This window comes from Triplophysa dalaica, chromosome 12 (assembly GCF_015846415.1).
Source record: "Triplophysa dalaica isolate WHDGS20190420 chromosome 12, ASM1584641v1, whole genome shotgun sequence".
NCBI lineage: Eukaryota > Metazoa > Chordata > Actinopteri > Cypriniformes > Nemacheilidae > Triplophysa > Triplophysa dalaica.
Window position 1 is genome coordinate 18,676,090 of NC_079553.1, and position 21,276 is coordinate 18,697,365.

At 37.5% G+C, this 21,276-nt stretch overlaps 1 protein-coding gene across 8 annotated transcripts in view; it reads right to left on the reverse strand.

Annotated features, from left to right (window-relative positions):
• The window catches only part of oxr1a (oxidation resistance 1a), a 124,847-nt gene that overhangs the window by 54,677 nt on the left and 48,894 nt on the right, over window positions 1-21,276 (reverse strand). Inside the window, exon 1 of one of the 8 annotated variants that reach the window (XM_056761804.1) lies at window positions 7,858-8,099. The exons of 6 other annotated variants lie outside the window; for them this stretch is intronic. In XM_056761804.1, the coding sequence (XP_056617782.1) occupies window positions 7,858-7,975 (118 nt within the window). In that variant the 5' untranslated portion in view covers window positions 7,976-8,099. Of the gene's footprint in view, window positions 1-7,857; window positions 8,100-21,276 lie in introns of those variants that run through there. One more of the 8 variants, XM_056761803.1, reaches the window with a different exon arrangement.

Genomic DNA, 21,276 nt, shown 5'->3' on the forward strand with positions numbered 1-21,276 from the left:
AAAAAAATAATTTTGACGTCAGTATTTCTAAAAGCATTATTCAGAGGTATGTGTCTAGGTAAAATTATAATTTTTGTTTAATTCTGAAAACTAATAACAATATTTCTCCCAAATGAAAAAAAATCTTCTATTTGCAAGTATTTTCAGAAAATGAAAACTGGGGAAACAGGTCAAAAGACTATAACAGAAAAGATGCTCTGTATTTTTTCAGACCTCAAATACTGCAAAGAAGTTCACATTCACTTTTAAGCAATATAATTTGTACATGTATTTTCGAAAGATTAAAAAAAGTATGTGTGATAATCTCATTTTTCATGTTTTGTCATGCTGTCAGTCTTCCACAGTGCTGTTGGATGACTTTACGTTTGAATTTAGATTTGATTTTGTTGATTTTCAACAGACACTGGACTGAAATGAACTTCTACTAAAACGATAATATTCTGAGAATATAAACGATGTGCATATCCTTAGGATATTATTGTTTTAGAAGTTCAGTGAAAAAGACAAAATTGACATGGGTGTTTTGTTAAAGGGGTCATATGGCACAAATACTGTTTTTTCTGTGTCTTTGGTGTGTTATAAGTTGCCCATGCATGTGTTAGACACTTAAAATTGCAAAAATGAGAGTGTTGAAATAAAAGATGCATTATATCTAAAAGCGATTGCTCAACCAGACCTGCCTGAAACGCCTCGTGTAACCACACCCCCACGAATGTACGTCATTTCGTGGTATGACTTGACTAAGACTGCCCAAATGTTAACGCAAGTAAGGTGGGTGTACTTTTAATCTCATTGTATCGTTGTTGCCGCAGCCATGTCTTAGAGACGCTGGGTGTTTCGTTGCGAAAAGAAAGCCTCTTTGTTTGCCCTTCCAAAAGATGACACGACTAAAAACAAATGGTTACATTTAATTTACAACACTGTTCCAGAAAAGTACAATCCGAATATTCAAGTTTGTGCAGCGCATTTCACAGATGGTGAAAAGACTTTGGTTAAAAGTGGGGCCATTCCAACTTCGCATGACAGGCGCTTCAGATTCGCAGTCTGTAAGTATATTGTCATTGTAAAAGACTTTGCTACGGACTAACGCGGGTTGAGTTTGTCGTGTGTTTGTGATCTGCAAATGCAGACAAGCGCACAACGTGAAAAAAGACAACATAAGTCCCAATAATCAGTAAAAATGTTCCAACTAGAGGTAACAAATGTCGTGTTTATAATGGGATTTATTGTCTTTGTTGAGTCACGACGAGACGTGGCGTAACACTGGTTGATCAAGAAGGGCCACTCACTCGCGTTATTTATTATGCTACCATTCCCTGCTGTAATGCGAGCTTGTTTCTATCTCACACAAGATAGAAACTGTTTACAACGTTGTATATAAAAGGTAAAAACAGTAAGCTACAGTTTTTAACTATTTAACATAATATTTTTTAATAAAACCTTACCAATCCTTTACATCCTGCTCAAGTCGCGATGGCAAAGTGGATGTATTGGCTTGATCATTTTCTATATCAGATTCGGGCTCATTGATATAGGAAGTAACGATGACATTTTTATCACCTGTAGGTACAATTGCTTTGGAACCTGACATTCCGATTATGGTAAGAGACGTTACATTTCCTGGAAACGCTCTAGTATTCGACCAAACACTACGCACTAACCAACTGACCAATCATAGCACACCTCGCTATTCAGAGCGATGAGCTTTGTAAAAATTCTGCGCGTTACAGAGAGGCGGGGCAAAGAGGAGATACAAACATGCACAATATGTGGAAAATACAGTTTTTTTACCTTAAAACGTGTATACACATTACATCTTAAACCAATGATAATATTCGTTTTAGCCGTGTCATTTGACCTCTTTCAGCAAATTTTGGTTAATCCAGTGATTATACTTATCTAGGGCTTAGAGAAAAATTTGCAACCCTGCATTCTAACTAGATGGTACGTGACATCACAACATAAAAAAATAACATTTCTAATATGAAATCCAAAAACGTTTGTCGCATATTGCCATCACGGCTGGTTAAAACTAAACCGATATCACAATAGGCTATATTTTATTTCTGATAATTCCGATATACCGTGCAGCACTATTCTTTACAAACGAAAAGTACCTCATCTTATTTGATTATACTTATTTTTGGAGCTTGTTTATACAACCCAAAAAAAATGGCATCTTAAAGGTGTTACTTTTAAGAATTTAGATATACCACATCCCTAGCCGTTGTAAATCAGCTGATATACACACCTGTACCTGCACATAAGTTGAATTATATATTAAAGTGCAACCGTAAACAAGTAAACTCCCTTTTGCTGTGTGCCTAACAAAACCTCAGGGCCATCACTTCATTTCACAAGGCTAGGACAAATATTTATGGGTGGAGCCCTTCACCCCGGTTAACCCATTACACTGTATTTCGACATGCCACCCATTCCTAGCATGACAACTGCGGTATATTATAAATATAATAAATATATGCATGCCTAATTCTTCTACTCGTATCACTGCTGATCAAGTTTACATTTTCTCACCAATATTTAACACTCTGAGAACACAGGCATCAGGGCTCATGTCTCAGTCAAGGTAATATACAATATATATATCTGTTCAGTACGTGTCAAGTATTTAATGTAATATAATTACAAAAAAAGATACAAGCATGTGATCTCAGGTTTCTATCTGGCTAAAATATGTCTGTCAAACATTGAAGAAGATTATCAATATTTGCTTTTGTGCAATAGGGATGACTTTGCCAAGACTTTCTTTTATTTCACAACTGTCTTTACTCAATTGTCTTATTCTTCCTCTTTCAGGCGTCATATAATAATGTACATTTTTATTTCTTTATTTTCTTTTCACTAAATGCTGTGTGTCTTTGAAGGCGCTTCCTAAAAATTTAAAAGATAGGTTAGGGTTCCACTCTGGTAAAAGTAAACAGGAGTATGTTAAAGTTGGCCTAAATTACACTTTGAACTGCATCTGTAAGTGAAAAGAATACAAGGAAATTGACCAATTTTTTATAGGACTGGCCATAAACACTGCCAGTCTTCACGGGGTAGAATGTCACAGAAGCTGCTCTATGTGTGCATGTGTGTGTTGAATGTTGCGTCAGGGGAGACGCTCAACTCTGCAAGGCCTGTTCCTTTCCCTCATTAACACCCTCCCCAGGTCAATGAATCAAACCCTGATCCTGTCAGGGTGTCACCCGCACCGGAGTCTCTCATTAGCACTCACTCCAGGGTGACTAATCGCAACAAGATCCTTCCATCCACTCGGCAGTTATTGCTTTAGTGAGCACTATTTAGTTTGCAAATCAAATTAAGAAGTGGCTAAAGTCTAACTCGATGCTGTTGAGTCAACTCTGCTCTTATTCTGCACACCTGCAAAATGCTTTAGGAACAGCGGCTTTGTTGAGTAATACACAACTAGAACAACTATAATTACACTTTTTTATTAATTCAGGATTATCTTCTTGGAAATAGCGCTATTACGATTCATGCAGTTTTGTGTATAATCTCAAATAATGAGCTGGGGCTGTTCAACTATTAATCGCATCAATTTTGATCAATGGCTACTCTTACCGCGCCCCTAAACCTAAAGTCACAGGGGAAAATTCCATTTCATAAGAAACCATACAAATGAGATCGTAGGCTATAGGAATTCACCCCAATGAGCCACAGTGTAAAATAGGTATGAATTCCCATCAGATTGCGTTGATATATATTTATACATATGAAAGATATAGCGTTTAAAATACATTAGATTGAAAGTCGTGCTGACCGACACAAAAAAAGGGGGAAATTCGTGTCAGTAAACACGATTTTATAGATTCCAGTTCGTGATAATGTCAGGAATTCCCGTGTTGTTACATAATATATCTGTGCACTGTGCATATTCATTTTATTTATAAATGTACAAGTAAATGTAATAATTATATAAAACAATAATTATAAATGTATATATTTACACATAATTAAATTATATACCAAGAATTATTTCTTTTTTATAATTTTCTGAACAATGTCTATGTTTTTATTAGTGGTGGGCATAGATTAATTTTTTTAATCTAGATTAATCTAGATTAATTCCAAGATTAATCTAGATTAATCTAGATTAAAATGGCTCATTTGAATTCTGCCGAAGGCATTCAGAATATGTGTGCTACCCAAATAATGACTAAAAGTAAGTCTTTGAGAACGGGTTTCTCAAGCCAGGTGGCGCATTAGACCAGGGGCTCATCTCCTGTTTCCAAAATGCATCACAAACTGCTTGAGAAAGCTGTTCTACTATGATAATTGGTGATGAAAATTAAATTATGTTCAATAAAATGAACTTGTGTTTACTTCCGCATTAGCTAAGGGATGATTTCCGTTTAGGTGGTACTTGTGACTGGAAGAGCTCCTACAGTACATTTACATTTAGTCATTTAGCAGACGCTTTTATCCAAAGCGATTTACAAAGAGTGAGGGAGCAACAAGCGATATGTCATACAGGAGCCATAATACATTAGATCTCAATACAAAGTTACTGGTTTCAACTAAAGCTAGACCACTACCTGTTGAGAAAAAGTGTTTTTTTTAAACCAATTCCGCATTGCGCAAGGTGCAAACAACCTTAGTCTTGTCGATGTTTCTATTGGGAAGCTTCTTAAAAATTAATATTCCCTGAAGCAAACCCGGCGGCTTCATAGCATGTTAGCACGTCACGTTTGATGCGGTAATTTCACAGTAACGTTATGTTGTGTTCAGACCAAACGCGAATGGCGCGTCAAGCGCGAGCGATTTATGTGTTAATGAAAAGAGCCAATAGACCTACTTGCGGCGCGAATCGCGCGAATGAAGCCCTGGTTATGAGATGATAAGGCTGCTTCTGCTTCCGCGAATGACGCGAATCACGCGAGTTGAAAAATCTCGTTCTCGCCCCGTACAGTGCAGTTAAGATGGTATACATCCGCGCTAAACTATCAAGGTGAAAGTCATCATAGCTTGCGTAGTATAGACCCAGCTCCCAACCCAATTTTGAGAATAGATTAACGGCGACATTTTTTTTAACGCGCGATAATAGTCTCACTGCGTTAACGGCGTTAACGCCGTTAACGGCCCACCACTAGTTTTTATAAATACAAAATTAATATATAGTGATATAAAAACGGACATACAGTATAAATATTACTATAATCTGGATATCATTTTTAATCTAGATTCGATTAATTGCGATATTAAAATAAACAGCTCTTAAAATGTGCCCAAAAAAGATTTGATGTCAATGCCAATTGTCAAGTGAGCTGCATGTTGACATATTGCACAAAAGTGGTTCGGGCAACCCGACATTTAGTCTCGACTCATGGTCCTTTCCCAACTCCTGCTCTCCTCTCTCTCACCCAGTATGACTTGTTGTGTCATTGTCTGTTAAACTCATTAAAATATATCAAACAAAATATGCTAACGTTTCTTAAACAGTGTGCCAAAAACTTATCTAAGTATTCAATGCATGAAGAAATTGTACATACTGTGTTTAGCATTGCTAGGTGTAACCACAATTAATTAAAATATAATTTTGGCTTAATAACTACCAGCTGTTTCAACACAGGTACACACATTCTGCAAAAATAATACAATATTTATCTTTTACTGCCATTATGCAGTACTTTGCTATTTTCTTCCAGATGTCTTGTGGGAGACATGATGCATGACTTCTAAGAGCTAAACTATGACACATGATAAATAATGATTCAAATAAAGAATGAGTCCTCTTTAAATTTATCAGTGTGACTACAGAGCGCACTGGGATGAGATCATGTGACACCTAGCCAAACACTTCCATGCAGCTGAGACTATTCTTTATCTCACTGCATGTGGCAGCTTTTGTGCCAAATCCATATCCAGCTTCAGGAGACTGGTGAAATAATGCAAGGCAAAAGAGAGAAAAACCTCAAGCATAAACTGGAGTTGAAAGATCAGCTTTTGCGTCGCAGGTAAACAGCTCCCTTGGCCTTTGCCGCACAGCGGCCCTTGCGCTTAGTCGCAAATTCTAAAGGTTATTAAATGGAGGGCAAAGTTTGATACGGTTGGCGCCAACCCTCCCAGCCACTTTAGCATTTAGTCTAGACGAGGGCTAAACAAATGCTGCTAGGGCTGCAACGTTCTGCAGCGATGGATGAAGTTCAAAGGTGAGGTCATTGTGGCATGCGCTAATGCCTCCTCTGTGTCCTGCGCTGTTTTTTTGATTTAGCGCAGAGCAGTATGATGGTATATAACACGTGACGTGCCGGTAGAAATGTCGTCCTTCTGAGATTCAAAAGAATAATGTGAATATACAAAGTGCAACCAAATTAGTCAAGGCTAAAGGTTTACTTTACTTGTGGTTGCCAAACAACATCACAAGTTGGCATTAATGCAGATGCTTTGGCATCCACACGTGACCTTTTGAGTTGGCACAGCACGCCAGTTTACCCACCCATCCATTAGTCTGGTAAAGTCTCAGTACTGATCACACACCCACACACTTCATCCATCCTGGAGGTGATCTATAGCAAAGCAGGACGAGTCTTGTGCCTCCCACGCCAGTCTAAAGCCAGTGCAGATGTATGCTAATGGACTCAGTGTGCTTCCAGCCCGGCACCGGTGCAACCCACTTATTCTTTAAACTGGGTTCCCTATCTTGTAATGAGGGGCCAGAGGCGATGCAGAAAACAGTGGGCCATTAATTTCTTATTTTGGGATTCCATTAAGGTTTACAAATGACTTCTGGAATTCCAAAAGAGAGCTTTTAATACGGACGACATACAATAAAATTAAACGACAACTGGACTCCCGGGTGGCACAAATTGAATACAGTGAAGCCAAAAAGGCTTTGGATACACTTGAAAATGTCAGACTATTAAATCGATATATATTGTCAAATTGTGTGGCTTACTATTCATTCTAGGCAAACTCAAGATGATTTAAGAGAATGTAAGAAGTCACTTGACCCCAGATATTAAGTATAAACATGTTTTACAAAGTCAAATACAAAAGCAATTAAGATACTAGACAGACATTTTACATCATATGTAGACCATTTGAGTGTATTTCAAGTTGTATCAAGTACCAGCCTTTGGAGTTAATGAATACAACTGCAGGAAAAATAAAATTCTAATTGTTTCTATTACAAATACCATTATGGACCATCAGATGTTTACCTTTAAAACCATTACAAAATTCTGTTATGTAGTGTGTTTAGCTCTAATTCCAGTAGAATTTAATGGTGTTCTATTAGTTCTCATCAGAACATAACATCCCACCAGTTATGACCCAACACACTACCAGTAGAGAGCCACAAAGCCTATTTTTGTTTTCATAAAAAGCAACACAATATTGCCATTAAATCCATTAGAATTTCTGTCATGTCGTCCATTGTTTTTTTTAGAAGGAATACAAAATTACACTTTACAAATGTCTCCATCATGACTACACACCTTTATTGTATATATGTATATTATAACTATTGTACAGCATGCAACTGGACTCTACCATTCGAACGTGTCACATGTTGACATTTCTGAGCAAACCAAACAAGATCATCTATTCAATAACATACTACTGTGAATAACTTTGCATGTTGTATGAAGTCATCACAAGACTTACTTTTATGGAAGTGCAAATACAATCCTGTAAAACCTCATGCAAATGCTTATTCAAAGCACCTACGGCAACTGAGTAACAACTCTCTAAAGAATAAAGTCACTGTCAAACACTGTCAAACACTGTCAAACTGTCCAAACTACACTTAACTCAACACGCGTTGCATTAGACACATTTATAAGTTAATGCGCTGCATTTGTAAAACTTCTGTAAACAACACAAAACTCTGACCTGCAGTGTGTGTTACATTAGTGTCGTCCTCCGAATAGTCTTTGAACTGAACTTCTCTCGTTGTAATAGGCCAGATTTTACCAGCCATCGCTTCTCTGAACGATTGAATATAATCCATGTTCAAATGTCTTCCGAATCATAAACATTAAGTGCAGTGACACAAAAAAGACACAAAAATAGCACTCAAGTACGATATGTGCGCGAGACACACGCGTCGCAGAACCAGGAACTGAAACTGACAGCTGATGCTGAACTTTTTCCCTGTTTGCTGCGAGCGACGCGACGCGACGCGACGTGTCAACAACGCAACGCTGTGATGGAACGCTTCTTACCTAAACAAAGTTTCTGGTTGGTCTAACAGGTGCCTACGTCACAGTTACACGCGCATAAATGTGTTTCTTAGCTTGTAATATTAATATTATTTTTTAGCATGTATTTGTCCAAATATGTATTGTGTTATGTGTTTTGCATCTATGTGCATAGTAAAAAAACGCACAAAACCTCAGTGCTTACAAGAACAGCAAAAACATTTGCATGCACCTCAATATTTTATAAAATTTACAAACATTATACATATTGATAATGCTTAACGCAATTTATAATGCAATACAATTCGTTCATATATTATATTACATTCATATTTTGCTCATTGTGCTCTGACTATGAAATGTGATTATTTATTGTTTGCTAAATAACTTAATATGATATAAATAATCAATTAAAACGTTATAAAATAACAAACATGATGAAATATGATTATGAAAAAAAATCAGTTTTAATGTTTGACAAACAATATTATGTTTTTAATATTTGGAATTTGTTCACGTTTCACGCACGGTTTTGACCCACCAACACTCGCTCCCATCACATGAGTGCTTATACAATGCGTCCTACAGTAAGTTAATAACAGAGCCACAACTGTATCTTTACGAAAACCGCTTGCAGGGACACCGATCTGCATCTTCACTACTCCTCAACCACATCTATACCGTTCATCAGATGATACTTGGCCGTGTGCTAATTGCAAAGACCGTTCTGTGTCTTTTTAATTCATCAAGTTAATTACATCCCAAGGGTTGACAAATGAAATGCGACTCTCAGGCCAAATTTACACAGATCCCAAAATCCCAAACCAGTGAAACCCCCTCTGCTGGTCAGGAATAATGTTGCACACAAAGATTTGAGTTCGATTTGAGATTGTTGGCACTGTCACTTTGTGAGTGATGTAATTGTATTTGTTTGTACAAACAACATTCACTGTATCAATTTTTATAGTAATGATGTCAGTATCTAAACAATGTTTCTTCCTAACGTGATATTATACACAAATTTTAGGGTATATAAATACAGCTATGTGATTTTAGTTGCATTCTATCCTGTTTGACAAAAACATACTTGATATTCTATTTGAATGTTTTAGACTGAGATGCAATCTAATAAAATCAAAAATACTGAACTGTAAAAACTGATGTCACTGTGTTTGTTTAGACTACAATCAACTGAACTGAAAAACTGTGGTAATTGCACAAAAAAGCTAAATCCCAAAAAGACTTGCTGCCTGACTGAACAAAGCATTACAAACACACAAAGACAAGACAAAAAAGAACTGCTGATAAGAGCCTGAAAGATATTAAATCAGTAACACATAAAGCACAAAGTCCAGATGTCCAGTCCAAACAGCGATGTTCAGAGGAAGCCACATGTGCACATTGAGACTCCATCTGATGGATGCAACAATCACCGTTCTGGTTAAAGTAAGTTCTTCCTCCATCTCATCCAGCCCTTGAATATCATCTTCCCTCCTGCTGGTCATAGTTTTGGAGTTTTAAAGAAAGAGTTTACTCTGTCATCATTTACAACTATTTTTCAAACACATGTTTTTACTCCCTGTCGAACACAAAAGTAGCAGTACAAAGCATTATACATCAAATGGCCTTGAAATGCTGTTCATTGGACAGCCAGGGTCACTTATTGTGTTCCATTGAAAAAGATAAAAGCATGTTTGAAACGACGCTGTGTAAATAATGACACAATTTTAATTTTAAGGTGAACTGCTGTTTTAAGGGTAGACAGAAGCTCAGCCCTGCAATATTATGCACAGCGGTTCACAAAAACAGCCCTGTCATCAAATTATTGTGTAAATGCTAAGAAATCAAGGCCGTTCCAAACCTTTGCGTGCCGAGCTTCTGTCCGCAGACTGCGAGAAATGAGTAAGCACTCGAAGACTCAACAGAGACAGAAAAATACAATTGATTCGAAATTCTCCACAAGCCCGGCCGTAATTAAAGCGCAGTTTAATTTGATCGGCCCTATGAAAGATCCATCGGCCTCATTTCACAGCCGAGAAATAAAATAAGCCCTATTAGTGACGGAGATTAAAGCAGGGCTTCCCTCCCAACCAATATTCTCTCCCCACAGTGTTCATGTTCAGAGAAAGTCTATTTCATTTTCCAGAATGGAAAAGTCGTGGGAAATAAGAAGCAGCACACAATTAATTCACCTGTACGCCATCAGGAAATTACATTCAAATATTAAATAGACCAAACTATAACGTTTTATAGGTCAAATCAAGTATGAGACCCTCATAACCCGCATCCAAATTTAGCATGAATAATAATAACTAGGCCAGTTTATTAGGAACGGCAACTTATTGTGTGGTTTAAATCACACAGTAAGAATGATCTGACCCTCGGTCATAAAAATTATGCAAGTGTTTCAAATTAAAGTCAAATCAACGGTTTACTTACACAAACTTATTAAACGTATTTTTTAACCATTTGAGTTGATTCATCTGGGCTCATATACTGTATCTACTCAATGGGCCTATGGGACCACCCACAAAAAAATTAAGCCTTGTGAATAAGATCTGTTAAAGAGAAGATTTTTTTTTAAAACATTTCTTTCAAAAAAAAGGATACAAAACCTTAAGTTGTGATGCATTTCATTACTAAACATGCACTGGATCATGATTTCCAAAGACCACATTGTGTCCACATGGCACAGCATCACAAGGACGAACATCTGCACATTATCCTGAGTCTTTCACAGTTTACAGGGCCAATTACACAGACACAAATGGAGCAAAAACTCACTCAGGCTGGGCAGATGCACCTAATAGAAAAGGCAGTGGAGCTTCGCTTCTGTAATCAACGGGCACTAAATACAATTAGGCAGACCGTCTCTCGTACAACAGCTGTATTTGTGCTCAACGATAAAGTGAAATGTTATTTAATCCTCAAAATATAGTGCAGAAAATAAATCTTTTAGTGATTTTAGATTTGGAAATTAAAGACCAGCTATGACTTAAAGGGATACTTCATCCAAAAATAAAAATTCTGTCATCATTTACTCACCTTCGTGGTGTTCCAAATCTGTATAAAAAGAGAAAGATATTTGGAAGAATGCTTTTAACCAGACAGATGACTTATGTTGAACACAAAAGAAGACATTTTGAAGAATGTAGGACAAAAAAAAACAGTTCTGGGGCACTTTTGACTGCTATTGTATTTTTCCCACTATGGTAGTCAATGGGGGGAAAAATCTGTCCGTTATAAGCATTCTTCCAAATATCTTTCTCTGTGTTCATCAGAACAAAGAATTTTTTTTTCCCGAAGGAGATAACGTATTTACTAAACATGCTCTGTAGAGCAGTTTGTCTGTTTAGGGCTACTGTAGAAACAACATGGCGAATTTCCTTAAGTGGACTCGTGGTGTGTGTAGACAGAAAAAGCTCATTCCAAAGGTAATAAAAACATAACACTTATGTAAGATCTTTATACACCTCTAAAGACATAGTTTTATTTATGTATATATATATATTAGATTGTATTTCTGTCAATAGATCCTCCAACGAATTACACATTGGGTCGTAAGTCACATAATGGGTGAAGTGTCATTTTGGGGTATCCCATTTCATTTTTGGGTGGAATATCCCTCAATATTTTTTTAAAACCTTTAAACAAGCAATGTGCCATTAAATCATTGAAAAATGTGACCCTGGACAACGCTTTTAGTTATTGCCAAAAATGTATTGTTGGGGTAAAAATTACAGATTTTCATTTTTCCAGAAATCATTAGGATATTAAGTAAAGATCATGTCCCACGAAGATATTTCATAAATTTCCTACCGTTAATGTATTAAAACTTTCTTTTTGTGAGTGGGTTGCCCGCTACAATGCCTGAGATTAACAGCATCAAAGGCGGCTTTTTCGCTCTACATTCCAGCTTTGTAAACAGTTGTTGTTCCGCCAGATAGAGTCCTATTCTAACAGACCATATATCAATAGAAAGCTTATTTCTTTAGCTTTCAGTTGATGTAAAAATCTAAATTTCAAATAATTGACCCTTAAGCCTGGTTTTGTCGTCCAGGGTCACAAATGTATTTAAAATCTTATAGAGTACTTCAATTAATAATTTAGGTCAATTGAGTTCATGTGACAAAAAATGGGAAACTGCTGCATTAATGGTGTATGGAACAAAAAGTACAAAAAAATAACTTTTAAGGTATTTCATGAACTAATTGGAAATTTGAAAAAGAGCAAACTACAGCATATCAAAGAATATGGGTTTTATTGTAATACACACAAAAAAGGAAAGAAAAACCAAAAACCTCACAAACCATAAATTACAAGTTTTATCTGTTATTAAAATGTGCTGATTCTCTCTTGTACAATAGAAATATTTTCATTCGTATTATCATTCTCCTAAAAAGTTAATCAGTGAGCTTTGTACATGTGTTAATTGTCATTTTTTTGCCAAGCCCCCTTAAATTCTTCTCCAAGTGGATCACTTTGACACAGCTGAATAATGTGTTGTCATCAGGTGTTCTATGATTGCAATCACATGCCAACTAAAATGAAATAGCCTCGAAGACAAAAGTACTGCTTTCCCTCTGCACAATGACAGCACTGTCTAACAGATGATTATGTTGTCTAACTACACAGAAAGCCATGAATATTCACAAGACAAAATGCATATAACTCAGTCTGGACTAATGCAGAACATTACACGAGATTTAGAGAATGAATGACATGACTATAACAGTACCCTAACTCTGTAACTATAAAAACACCTCCGCACTCTCTCATTCGACAATAGAGTCTATTACTTCAGATGTGTTTTACATTCTCTGCTCAATTGACCAGAGTGGTTGTTAAGCCATTTCTGTGAGATCCAGTGACTGCAATATGCAGTTGTGACTGCAAAGAAATCACAGCAGGATTCAATCGTCCTCCAAAACGACATCATAGAAACCAATCATCCGCTAGACTGTCATCACAGCAACCAATCATCCTATAGACTTTAAGGTCCAGTGTGTCATTTTTTGGAAGATCTTGTGGTTTCTACAGTGGCAATAAACGGACAAACTGCTCTGCGTGTTTCGTAAAAATATTATATTCTCGGCAAAGAAGTGAAGACATGACGACATCTTGGTTCTGTGTCAGCCACCGTAGTGCTTCGAAAAGGAGGGGTGATTGGTGGAGTGAGTTGTTGGTTGCAGTTCTCAACTTCACCGCTAGATGCCGCTAAATTTCATACACTGGACCTTTAACCTGTCAGACCAGTGACTTCTCTACTTTTTCTTTGTGAAGAGATGATGCCAATGGCTGCACGGACCTCAGATGATGCCAGCTCTGAATTAGCATACAAAACGGCAACATTTTCCATGTTTTGTACTTGTTACACAACATGTAGTCATTCATCAATGTGCTTATTATTCTGCATACATGAAAACATGATGTTAGCAAACTTCATGATTTGTCAGAATTGTAGATTTCTCAACATTTGGCCATCTCCTTGACCCAGCCACCTCAGATAAAGCATTACTATCAACTGTAACAAGCAATTTTCTCTAATGCAAGTATTATGAAAATCACCATACAAATAATTGTAAACTGAACTTCAATCATAATTTACTAACCCTCATGTCATTTCAAACTATATGACTTTTCTTTTTCTGTGGAACACAAAAGAAGATATTTTGAGAAATGTCTCAGTGGTTTTGTGTCCACAATGGAAGTCACTGGGATTCAGTATTGTTTGGTTACCAACATCCTTAAAAAATCTTCTTCTGTATTGTGCAAAAGAAATAAAGTATTACAGTTTAAAAATGACATGAGGATGAGTAGATGATGACATTATTCCAAATTTTGGGGGAACTATCCCTTTAAGACCAGACATTTCCTCACGGCATTCGTGAAGGAAAAATCCCTGCACAAAGAAAGAAAATCGCATCAGGGAGACAAAGCTATTTTTAGAAGATAAGCCCCATCATGCTGAATTGTGTTCAGTTTGGCATCAGTACGTTTTTTCATCCGGCTCAGCTATTCTTCTGCATTTGGCATGGTTATGTCATATCCGTGCTGATTTCAAAGCGTACAGAAAGGTTTTAGCTTCGGAAATCTGCAGTAGGGTTTAGAGTTGCGGGACACCTGAACAAACAGCCTCCTGCTGGCCAGCTGTCCCCCCGGAGTCATTATTATTCTGGAAAGTTGGTTTCTTGGCATATCAACAAAGTATTTTACCAAGTCTTCTATGAATGATAATTAATAAAATAAAATAAAAACATTAAACCAAGGGAATATGAAACAAGCGTTCCCCCTAATTGTGTCTATTAAAAATAAATCTTCTATATTTCTCTCTACGCAGACCAGAGGTCCACAACAATACTACGTTTCTGTGTGGATACAGACCAAGAGCTCAACAGCAGAATATGAACGAATCTGAAATGCACCGGCATCTTTATCCGGCCAATTTATTAAAAGAATAAAGCCAGCGCCATGCTCTGAAGGGTGGTCAAGTAATAACGCAGCAGGAGATGAGGGAGAAACACAGAGATCAGTGCGATGTAAACAAAACAAGTTCAATCTTATGTTAACCGCTGTGTCAATATCTCCTCCTGAACTCCGCGGGGAGAATTAATTGCTTTCCCTTTCAGAAGGACACGGTCATAATTTTCATCATTAAGTTAAGCACTGGTGCATGAATTATAATAGCCTAACGCTTGTCTCCCCGCATTCCCGCGCTGATTAAGAGAAAGGAAAATTGACAAGTGCAAAAAAGAACGGAGGTGGATGTCGTCGGTGAGGGACTCGGGGTGGTGGAGGGTAATCAACACAATGAGGCTATAATCACAAAGTAAGATTGTACCACTGTGATTGGCACATTGAAAGAAGAACATCTGAAGGGCAAATGGATGCCGGCTATATTTGATTTCAAAGGGAAAAGATGGAAAGACTGTTGAAGTTCTTCCACAGCTGATACTGTGGAAAACAGGATTTTCCTTCATCTTTTGAAGTCAATACGTATGATGCACTATACAGACAGACTGTAACATTCTTGCAAGAGCTTCCTCCTCACACCAAAAAATACCAATTTAGGCTTATTTACGCCCACAGACCACACACTTTCCATTTACCGAGTCTGATGCATCATAAACTGAAATCGCCTGTAATCTCCAATCGAATTGCAAGGGGAAAGATATTAAGAAGTCAGGGCGCCAAGGATTTCATTGGGTTTAGACAATCGTGAAGCCAAAATCGAAAACAGTGCTAGGTTGATTCAACCCATTGTTGGGTAAAACGTGCACAAAGCCAACCGTTGATGTACACCAACATATTCATATCAGTTCATATTTCAACCAACCATAGGTTGAAACAAGTTCCCTTAAAAAGTTAATGTCAACCCATTGGTTGTGTTTGTTCATATTTTGACTTGATTTCATGTTGATATAATGATCACTATATGCTTTATATATCTAGAAAAATGTTTGTAAATAAAAAAAACCTTCTGAACTCAATTAAAGAAAGTTCTGAAATATGCAAAAAAAGTTTGCCATTATGAGGGGAGTCATATATGTTTTTTCACAGTAATGAGTTGAATCAATATTCTGACAGAACAGGTGGTAAAACTGCTTGCCTCTCATTTAAAATCACCTTAATCAATAACAATTGTTGAAAATTCATCCTTGGCTCATACACAGTACATGGGCTAGTGGAGAGCGCAGAGGAGGGAAAGAGGAAGTACTTTGACTCTTATAGATAAATTGTTTAGAAAAATCGACAGGGGACGGCCTAGCTGACAGAGAAAGAGTAAGAGAGAGGGGCATAATTACAGCGTGGGTTATAAATCCAGCGTCGTCAATCCTTCTGAGGGGTATGCGGCAGTAAATTCAGCCCTGGATGCAGGACCACCTCCAGGAAAGCAAACAGTTTTAATTTCACCCCATGGCCTTATCCATGAATCTCTGGGCATTTGTGTGACTGTTAGCGGCAGTGGCCGATTTCTTTTACTGCGGTAGAAATGTACGGATACTCGCTTATAGGGGCCAACAGTGTGTTTCTTTGCCCATATTTGTTGTAGGTGTTCACTGCGGTGCCATACATCATTATTATTAGTCACCCTTTATGTTTGTCACTGGAGTTTGCGAATATCTAACCAATAAAGTGCATTAAAATGTGCTTAATAACTTTGACATCACAGTATGTAATACTTAAAAAAGTACAGTGTTTTTCTCCAATTCCTGAAAAACAGCGAATTGGACATTCAAGGTCTCAGAAAGACAGCGACGAAATGTAAAATCTGAATTAAACAAAATAAATAACTTTTATGAATATCAGTATATAATAAGTAAGTTATATTTATATTTTATGTCTTAATTAAGTTCATAACTAACTCTTCATTTCATTTTCAAAGGGGTCATATGGCACGAATACATGTTTTTCTGTGTCTTTGGTGTGTTATAAGATGCCCATGTGCATGTATTAGACACGTAAAATTGCAAAAATGAAAGTGTCAGAACAAAAGATGCATTCTATCTAGGTCTCACCCAGACCTGCCTGAATCGCCTTCTGTAACCACACCCCAACAAATCTACGTCGTTTCGTGGTATGAACTGACTAAGACCGGCCGAATCTATACGCAAGAATCTATTCTTGTAAATCTCATTGTATCAGTGTAAGACTTATGTGAGTTGAGTTTGTCGTTTGTTTGTAGCTCATGTTGTTTCTTTGTGTGTTCTGCAAATGCAGACACATGCGCAACGTGATAAAAGACAACATACTGTAAGTCCTAGTAATCAGTAATTATGTTCCAACTAAAGGGAGCAATTGTTGTGTTTATAATGGGGTTTATTGTCTTTGTTGAGTCGCGATGAGACATGGTGTAACACTGGTTGATCACTCTAACGGCAAATCTTTATAAAATCGTATATAAAAGGTAAAACAGTTAGCTATAGTTTTTAACTATTTAACATAATATATCGCGCTGGCAAAGTTGATGGGCTTGATCATCTTTATTTTCCAGATCAGATTAGGGCTCGAATTGATAAGGAAAGTACCAATGACATTTTATTACCTGTCAGTACAATACACCCTTTTCACAATGACGTAACTTAACTTCCGCCTTTTCGCAAAGCAGTGTATCATAACATCCGTCTTGCAACAAACAAGGAGAAGAAGAACTTCCGCGCTGGAATTTAACAACAGTGAAAAAAAAACTGACAGAACACGTATTGAATTACTTGTCCTAGCACCTTCAATAACACAAAAAGAAAACAAAACACTTCCCTTCATAATCAAACATGTACTGTTCAACAAAGAATTTGTATCCTTTATATAACTTTGATCTTGTCGTAAGCGAAAATTTGTCTGCAAGATGTTATACGTATTTGTGGCAGCTGTGCGAGGGACTTTGTAAAGTCCATTCTGAGGCACTAGCGGAAGTAATACTTCACTGCTTCGCGGGAGAACGGAAGATACATGATGTAATGTGAAAGGGCATATTGCTTGGGAACCTGATGTTCCAAATATGGTCAGAGGCGTTACATTTTTGTCACAGGCTTGCAGTATTCGACCAATGACTCCGCACTGGTTAACGGGCCAATCACAGCACACCTCGCTTTTCAGCGCGATAAAAAATTTGCTTGTTTCAGAGAGGCGGGGCAAAGAGGAGATTAAAACATGCACGATGTGTGCATATATACACCGTTTTTAACCTCAAATAGTGTATACACATCTAAAACAAACGATAATATTCATTTTAACTTTGTCATGTCACCCCTTTAAATGTACCTCATAGTTCTGTATTTACAGTATGACATTGGCTCTCTACCAATTCCTGTGAGCTACCTACCTAGAAAGCATTCTTACAGATAAAAAGCTCCTAAAAAAGCGTTTAAATCGACAGGCGTGGGTTTGTTGCTCTTATGCTAGTTGTCCTGTGTGCCAATGTTTTCTGAATCTCCTGTTTTAATATCAATGACACAAAACATGACATTGTTATGAGTCCAAGCTTTTAGCAGTACGCATGATGCTGATTTACAATCTGTTTCACCCTTTTTGCATCTAAAGCTTCACTTAACCTTTCTTTCACCCAATGTGCTTTCAAGCATATATTCACATTTAACACATATTCTCCTCCACAGATGACATTGAAGGGACTTCATTGTATAATTCTGCCCGTCTGTGTCAGTTATTGACCACATTAATCGACCACATGTCAGGCTTTTGTCTTCGCTTTGTAATTCTGTCTAGTTTGTCATTTCACACAAAGCTCTCGGCTCTCGCTGCACACAGACCACATCACAGAGCTGATATTTGGTTCCAGTTCGGTAAGGCTGCGAAAGAGGCGCTTGTAAACTTTGAAACGCTTTGAAAAGCAAGAGCCCTGTTAAACAGTTGGTGATGTGTGCCTGAAATGTTTGTGTGTGCATTTGTGTGAACGATTAAAAGGGAAGGTTAAAGCACAATTAACCTTTAACAGAGAAGCTGTTTGTTCCTTATGCTGTTTCTGGGAAGAGGTTAATGAACACTGACTACTCATAGGAATATATTTCAATCTGCCTCTCATTCTTTTCTTTGACTTCTGTTGTTTTTATATAAAGATGGAAGCATTTGCTCTTAAAGTGAAAGTTCACCCAAAAATAAAAAAATGCTAATCATTTACTCACCCTCATATCATTCCAAACCTGTATGACTATCTTTTATGTGCAGAACACAAAAGAAGATGTTTTGAAAAAACAAATAACATTAAACCCCATTGACTTCCAATGTATGGTCACAAAACCACAGAGACATTTCTCAAACTATCTTTTTGTGTGTTACACAGAAAAAGTCATATACAGGTTTTCAACTACAAGATGGCGAATAAATGATGAAAGAATATTTATTTTTGGGTAAATTATCCTTCTAGAATTTAAATTTTTTGTTTATTGGCTTAGGTTTCAAAATTTCGGCATATGCAATAAGCAGTTACCCTCAAAACTTATTTCTTTCCCAGAGAAAGAACACAATCTTTGCACCCTGATTCTCATAAATTGTGCAAAACCAGACCGTTCAGAAACATTTCATTACAAATACACCGACAATTCCCTTTAATACAGGCTAAAAATATCACATTGGCTGCACGGGTCACCTCAGTTCATCCCCCATCATATCATGATCTTGACCTTTTCCACAAGTTTATCCCCTGATCGGTCTTTACGTCTAATCTGTGCATGGCCCAGGAACCCAGATTGTGATTTGTTTGCAAACTTGATTGTTATACCATGATTCAATGCTGGTCGATCGGTCTAAACGCAAAGGTCAACATGAACTAGGACAGAGTTTATAATGACATCATTACGTGCCATCACAACCTAAAGCTGACGTCAACAGGATGCGATTGATCCACACGCGACACAAAATTCACCGGGTCACAAGCCCGTCCATAATGTCCGTCACCCACACAGATGCCTCCAGGCTTCAATCCGGTCTTCAAAAGATGCTGTGGAACTAGTGTCTTCATTTTCCACGGCTTTGTAAACAGAAGGATTCACGGGCACCGCCGGAGATCGGGTAAATGCGCGACAGCATCAATCTGTGCAAATAAACATTACCACTAAACTAAGAGGGTTAGAAACAGTCAAGTTGTGCTCTAAGCATAACAGAACGGTCATAAACTGTAAATACGCCTGCCGTTGTGGCCTTCTGCGTTTTATAGCACAGTAGCGTAAATGTCAAAGGCGTTTTCTACTGGATAAAATATACCGCTCTGTTTGCAGCCCTGGAGATCTGGCATGGGCAGCGTGTAAACTCGACACTTGCTCAATCTATTGAACTGAAGCTAATTGAATTGGAGTCAGTACGTCGGGGCTCTGAAGGAGTGCACAGGTGGAGGCCGCGGGGTGGTTACAGTAACCTTCTCTGCACCGCCACCATTCTACCTTATGGCCACATGCTCTTATTCACTGTTTGAGAAACAGGGATACTAAAAGAAACATCATGCAAACATGGCAATTGGGTTGATTCTTATACATACTGAAATTTTGAACGTTCAAAAACTGCTTTTCTGACTTTAAAATGTTGTATTTTCAGGTATATGTTTAGTTAACATGATCATTTTTGTTTCGTTCTCCAAACTACAAACAATATTTCTCCTTAATTTCAAATACAAATATCGTTTATTTTTGCATTTGTTTGCAGAAAATGAAACTTGAGAAACAAGTCAAAATAACAAAATATTTTCAGACCTCAAATACAAGACAAAGTTCATATTCACGTTTCAACGGCTGTACATTATACATTACTAAAAAAGAAAAAAAGAATAATCAAACTAATAAGACATGTCAATACATCACTTTATTTCCAAGTTGCATGTGACTGCATTCCTATCCAGTAGTCATCTTTACAGTCTTAATATTCCTGTGTGACTAGCGATTACAAACCCTGCACAAGCTTCACTCCAACCTGTTAGAATGCCGTTGCAATTTCCTCTGTTATCTTCCTGTAAAATATCCCCTTCACATGACCGGAACACGGCTTTATCCTACGCAGCATCTCTCCCGACCTTGGGGTCAGCACCTTCAGAATACATTTCAGCAGAACGGACACTAAGGAACAGGACAAACATTCAACCTTTCCGGATCCATTAGCGTCGTGATCAGTCTTGTGCGCTCTGACAGTTCACCCCGAACACGCAGACAGCAAATCATCCTCAACCGCGTAATGAGAGCGGAAACGCAGAGACATTAAACGTAGCGGCGTGTTGGCTCACATGTGGAGAAAGACACTTACGTTTAACAGCCGGAGACGTAAATTTTGACACATAACATCGACTAAAGAAAAGAAATCAAGACTATAGGCTCTCAGGGGGAGGACATGTGTCTAAAAACTGTTCTCTCTGGTTTAACTTCACAATGCACAAAAAATCTGCTTGAAGGGCGTATAAAAATGCTATCTTATTGAAAAGAAAATGATTTATTCACCCTCATGTCATTTCAAACCTGTATGACTTCCTTTCTTCTGCAGACCCCACATAAGAAGATATTTTGAAGAATGGCGGCAACCAAACAAGATTGGCACTCATTGACTTCCATCGTATGTACAGAAACCACTGAGACAATTCTCAAAATATCTTCTGTTGTGTTCAACAGAAGAAAGC